The 6,000-nt window shown below is 51.9% G+C and overlaps 1 protein-coding gene across 1 annotated transcript; it reads right to left on the minus strand.

Annotated features, from left to right (window-relative positions):
- Window positions 1-1,048: 1,048 nt before the first annotated feature.
- Window positions 1,049-4,035, minus strand: LOC103000983 (5-beta-cholestane-3-alpha,7-alpha-diol 12-alpha-hydroxylase). The gene has a single exon (XM_007193464.3). The coding sequence runs from the start codon at window positions 3,873-3,875 to the stop codon at window positions 2,340-2,342; it is 1,536 nt and encodes a 511-aa protein (XP_007193526.2). The 5' UTR covers window positions 3,876-4,035; the 3' UTR covers window positions 1,049-2,339.
- Window positions 4,036-6,000: the final 1,965 nt, after the last annotated feature.

Here is a 6,000-nt window from a genome sequence, read left to right on the forward strand (position 1 = left end):
TTATTAGACAATGAACCCATAGAATTGCTTATCGTCTCAGTTCAGTCACCACCAAGGACGTCAACAAGTTTACAACAACTATCCTTGAACATTATCTTCCCTTAACCAGGCTCACACACAGCCCCCAGCCATAACGAACAACCAGGACTCTCAGTTCCCTGAGGTCTCCTGGCTTGAGATAGTTTTGCTAATCTCTTTTACATTCCTCAGGCCTGGGACAAAGAGTGCATTCCAAGGTAAGGGCTTTGCTTTTTGTGAGAGACATACTGTTTCCTCCAGGAGTTACCTCTGGCTAAGACTGCATGCTTCCCACAGGGATCCATGCTGCCTGGGCCTCCCTTCTCCAGGACGCTCTATCAGCTTCCACGGTCGCTACCCTTCCTATCCCAGCAGGGCCCTGCCTTCAGCCCGCTGCAGCTCTGGCAGTAGCACCCTCTCACTCTCTCCCAGCCCTGGTAAGCACGCCTGGCAACAGGGATTGTCTCCATTTCACAGGCCGGAAAGCTGAGTGAAGGTGGGAGGGGAAGGAAATTATTTGAGGACATGAAGTAAATTAGCCGAGTCTGGAAGTCATGTTTCTGTAATTTAATCTACATTTAGGGAATTGGGGTCAGAGATGAAGGGATAAGATACCAAGCCCTATGGGCTCCAGTCTGGAGCAGGAGGAAGGAGGCAGAAACCAGGACACAGAAAGCAATGACATAACAGATGTGCTGTGATACACTCGGTGGTACGGGAGATCAGATCCAGGGGATGGAGGCCATTTCTGGCCAGAGGATGGGATGGGCGAGGTTCAAGAAGGCTTCCGGGAAAACTCATTCCCAGAAAATGTATCTGGAACAATTTCATACAACTTTTAAAAAATAAAAAGAAAATCACCCCAAAAAAAAAAAAAAAAAAAAAGAAGGCGGCTTCCGGGAGTAGCTCGCACCAAGGTTAACAGTGAAAGCGAGCCCTGTACTTTACGGACAGTTCCACTGGAGAAAGTTGCCAAAGTTGAATTGCACTGGATTGAAAATTTGGGTACCAACTGTGGCAAAACTTAAATGTCAGGTGTGTGGAGGTGTGGGGAGCCAGAAAAGTAAAAGGGGGACACCCAGAGGTGCTTTTGGAAAAAAAAAAGTCTCTGGCAGCAGGGTAAACAGAGGGCCCACAGGCCCCACGTGGAGAGAAATGTCGAGTTCTGAGCTATGAGAAGGGCAGTGGGGGGTGGGGGGGGGAAGGGGGGGACAAGGTTCAGTGGCACCACAGGGGGTCGGGCTGACAGAACTCTCTCCCTATGGGGGAGAGAAAGGGAGGAGCCAGTGTGTCTCCTCTGTATCTGCCTTGGGGGAGGGGGTGGATGGTGGTGTCCCGAGTAAAGAGAGGCAGGGAAATCAGGAGAAGCAGGTGGTTCAGGGAAGAGGTTGGGGGGACAGATGCTGAGTTCTGCGTGGGCCAAACTGAGTCAGAGGTGCTGTGAGACCCCTGTGGGGAGAGTGGGGGTCTGGAGTTAGCAGAGAGCTCTGAGCTCAGCGATGGTTGTGGAAACCAAGTGAGGGGTTGAGATCACCCCAAGGTAGGGGTGCAGAGGGGAGAGGAGGGCACGGAGGAGGGACCTTGAACAACTCCTACATGAAAGGCAGCCCTTCTCTAGAGCTGCTCTATCCAATACAGAAGCCACTAGCCCCACGTGGCTATTGAGCACTTAGGATGGGGCTAGTCTGAACTGAGATGTGCTCAGTATCAAGGCTTATAAAGTACATACCAGATTTTGAAGGGAAAAAGACATGTAAAAATATTTCATTAATACCTTTATATTGACTCCCTGTTGAAATGCTAATATTTTAGATATATCAGGTCAAGTAAAATATAGTATAAAAATGAATTTCACCTCTTTCTTTTTACTTTTTAGAAAATGTGTCAACTAGGAAATTAAGAATTATGCGTGTGGCTTGCCTCGTACTGCTATTGGATGACACTGTCCTAAACCCTGAATTCCACAGGATGTGGAATAAGTGTTGAGGGGAAAAAAAATAAAGCAGAGTGGGAGGGTGGAGACTAAACATTTGCAAGATGCTGCATTGCCCACCGTAACCAGTGTCTATACTGCAGGACTTGTCAAGGCATGTATTAGCCCCCAAACTGAGCTGCCCACAGATATTGCCCCTTCCCTGGACTTCCTGTGAGACGCAGTTTCTGCAGAATCCACTGTGAGAGACAGTGTTTTAAAGAGAGAAGAATAAGCCTGTGAGGTGACTAGAAGGAGGCCGAAGAGCAGAGAGGGCAAGCAGGCCAGAGGAAGGGGTGGTCTGGGGCTTCAGAGGGGTGAGAGGAGGTGGAGACCCCAAGGGAACCCCCTAGCCAGGCTTGCGGCCACCTGGGCAGAGCTCACTCCACAGGCGCAGGCGGTAGCGGAATCGCACGTCGTGGCTGGGCTGTGTGGTACCAAAGCCCCAGCGCTGGGGGTCCACGGGCGGCACAGGTGTGTCAGGGTCCACCAGCTCCAGGTCAAAGTGTGTGACCATGAGCAGGACAAAGAGCTTCATCTCGCTGAGGGCCAAGAACCTCCCAGGGCAGATGGAGACACCCGAGCCCCATGGCATGGTGTAGTGGTGGATCTTCTTGCCTGCCTTGTAGAAGTCCACTTTTCGGCTGCCGCTGGGGGTGAGGAAGCGATCGTACTTGAAGGTGGTGGGCTCGGAGTGGATGTCGGGGTCCATGTGCACTGAGAGATAAGGGAAGAGGGCCAGGATGTCTCCACTGCGGAGCAGGTACTCCTGCCCACTGGCCATCTTCAGGCTGTGGTCATCGTTCACCACCCTGAGGAGGGTCGGCGCGGCCCCCAGCCGCAGTGTCTCTTCCATCACGCTGTCCAGCACCGGCATGCGGTGCAGGGCACTGACCTTAAAGTTGAAGGACCGCTTGGCCTCCAGCCTGGCCTCTCCCAGGACCTGGGTGGCCTCTTCCCTCACAGCCCGCATGGCTTCTGGATGCTTCAGGAGGAACAAGAGGGCCCAGAAAGAGGTAGGCCCTGTGTTACCCTGGGAGGCCCAGAGCATCATGAAGTTGAACTTGTCCTGCATGGCTGGGGCGACTCCCTGCTCCCTTAGATACTGAAGCATATAGGTGATCCAGTTGCTTATGCCGTACTTCTCCATGTTGTGTTCCACAGAGAGTGTCTTGTGGAAGAGACGCTGGAGCCGGCCCACTTCCAGCCACTCCCGGGGCCCCAGCAGGGAGTAGACAAACCTGGGGAACAGGCGGTCGAACTTGCGGAACTGCACGAATAATTCCTCTGCCTGTAGCAGATCCTGCTCCTTGTCCTTTGTGTAGCCGAACAAGCTCAGGTAGCCGGCCTTGAACAAGATGTTGTAGCAGAAGTGAAAGAGGCCATCCTCACGCCAGCTACTGGCATCCAGACTGGGGCCCGTGGGCCCCAGCATAACCAAGGACAGGCTGTCCAGCATGGCTTTGTTGAGCTCCTCCAAGCCATCCCCCATGAGGTGCTTGGTGCTGGCTGAGTGTATCATCTGGTAGTCTCCCGGTAAGGAGCGGAATCCAAATACCTTTAGCACCAGGTTTTCCGCATACTCCACAAAGTCTAGTTTTCTCTGCGTATCCTTGAGGATGGGGCCAAAGGAGAGAGGGTCCATGACAAAGGTGAAGTACTGGCCCCCTAGCTGCACCGTGAATATGTCCCCGTGTTTAGCCCGCATGTGCTTCAGAAATTCAAACATATTCTTCCGGAAAGCCAGAGCATGGCCCAGCCAGGGCACGGAGCCCTTATCCAGAGGGGGCTCCTTGGGTCTTTGTTGCCGGAGCAGCTCCTGCAGGCACAGATACGCCACAGTGGCCACCATCAGAGCTCCCAGCACCAGACTCCAGAGCACCATGGCTGTGCTCTTCCAGGTTGAGCTCTGGACACGTTGTTCTCTGGGTGCCAGAGAGTTTGGGAGGTCTTGACAAGTTGAGGGTAGAAAAATCTGTCCACCTGGACCTTGCCCGGTGACTGCAAGTTACAGTAAATAACCCTGGCGAAACAGTACCTGGGAGCAAAACGTTCCCCTGGATTTTGTTAGGACCTTGTCATGTGGGAGGAGGAGGCGGGACTAGGAAAAAGCCCAGAAGGAAACCTCTAGCTATGGTCACAGCCCCCTCACCAGCTTCAGGCTTTGTTCTGACCTTTTCAGACCCAGCTCCAGCATCTTCTCTGCCAAGCCTTCCTTGACTCCATCCTCACCCCCGTGACTTACTGGTTATTCACTCCTTTATTTACTCATGAATTCATGTATTCATTAATTTGCTAGTTCATTCAGCAGAAGTGCACCGAGCACTTACTAAGTTTCACATCCACCCCTTCCTTATCTTTTTTTTTTTTTTTTTACATATTCACTTATAATTTTTATTTGAAAATGAAAGAACAAACACTCATAAAGGTTACCTCTGGGGGAAGGAGAGAGTAGGTGGATGTACCTTGCTGTGTGGATCTGACGTGGAAACTTGTACATATTTACAGAAGAAAACAATAAGAGAAAGCAATTTCTAGAACTGGAAAGTGAAATGAAACACTTCCGTCTAACTGTATATCCCATTGTTGGCATAGCCACACGGATGGGAACTATTCCCAGTGACCTTAAACGCAGAAATGTGACTGCATGTTCCTAGTGGGTTACACGGCCCCCACCCTGAGGACAAAAAGAACTACAATTAAACGTTTTCTGGTGATTACACGGCGGGCGCAGTGGTGTCGGTCCTGTCCTTCAGCTCTGTGTCCTGTGGGGCAGATCAAAGGAACAACCATGTCACGGCGGGAATTTACCAGGATCTGGGGGTGGGTGGGAGGAGACACAGGCACGCAGACAGACGGGGTCAGGGCCCGGTAGCCCCAAACTTGTTCCATCGATACGCTCTCAACGATGGGTTTTATCTTTAAATAATGCAAACTTCCCAGCTCTGTCCACCCAAGAGGCCTAGAAACAACGGACCCCAAGCACCTCCGGCACCCAGACTGTGGTCTCTAAACATCAGGGGTCCTTGGAGAAATGGCGGAAACCAGATCTAGGGCAGGAAACGTACGGAGGGACCCTGGACACCTTGTCACAGCCGAAGGCAAGGAAGATACCAAAGCTCCAGGGGCGCGGGGAAGGGGCTTGCAGTCAACCTGAATAAACCACCCCCAAGGGCAGATGGACTGCAACACCACAAACATTTACGCCCATGATTCATGGTGACACTTCACTTGGGGAAGACAGAAGGGTCATCTTTGCGAAAACCTCCTTCTCCTGCCTTTCTTACACGATGATCCTGGGGGCAAACCAAGTTAATGAGAGGCTTCTCTTGCGGAAGGTTCCAGTCGACAGGAAGGAGGAATGGACAGCAACAGAATGCTGCCCTTTGGCAGCCCCTTGTGACTTAAAGGATCCAGGCACTACTCATCCAGCCATGGACATCACAAAGTTGTAAGAGGACAGGAAGACAGGTTAAAGACTATGGGTGTTAAGGGAGACACTCATCTCAGCACCTGCTTGTCCCAGACACACACACTATGAACCATCCACGACCATGACCACAGATGACACTGCCAGCTCTGATTCTTAGGAGGCAGTGCAGAGAATGAGAAAGGCCACACCAAACAGCTAAAGCCCTTTTAAGGAGCTAGCTGCTAGACGCTTTTTGGTGGGACGAAACTGCAGTCAGTAAGAGAAAATCAGGGGGGCTTCCCTGGTGGCGCAGTGGTTGAGAATCTGCCTGCCAATGCAGGGGACACGGGTTCGAGCCCTGGTCTGGGAAGATCCCACATGCCGCGGAGCAGCTAAGCCCACGTGCCACAACTACTGAGCCTGCGCGTCTGGAGCCTGTGCCCCGCAACAAGAGAGGCCGCGATAGTGAGAGGCCTGCGCACTGCGATGAAGAGGGGCCCCCACTTGCCGCAACTGGAGAAAGCCCTCACAGAGAAACGAAGACCCAACACAGCCAAAAATAAAAAATAAATAAATAAATTAATTAAAAAAAAAAAAA

The sequence above is a fragment of the Balaenoptera acutorostrata genome, chromosome 10 (genome assembly GCF_949987535.1).
Source record: "Balaenoptera acutorostrata chromosome 10, mBalAcu1.1, whole genome shotgun sequence".
NCBI classification, from domain to species: Eukaryota; Metazoa; Chordata; class Mammalia; order Artiodactyla; family Balaenopteridae; genus Balaenoptera; species Balaenoptera acutorostrata.

Coding starts and splice junctions, on each gene's coding strand:
- LOC103000983 (XM_007193464.3), bottom strand. CDS start 3,875: ATGGTGCTCTGGAGTCTGGTGCTGGGAGCTCTGATGGTGGCCACTGTG.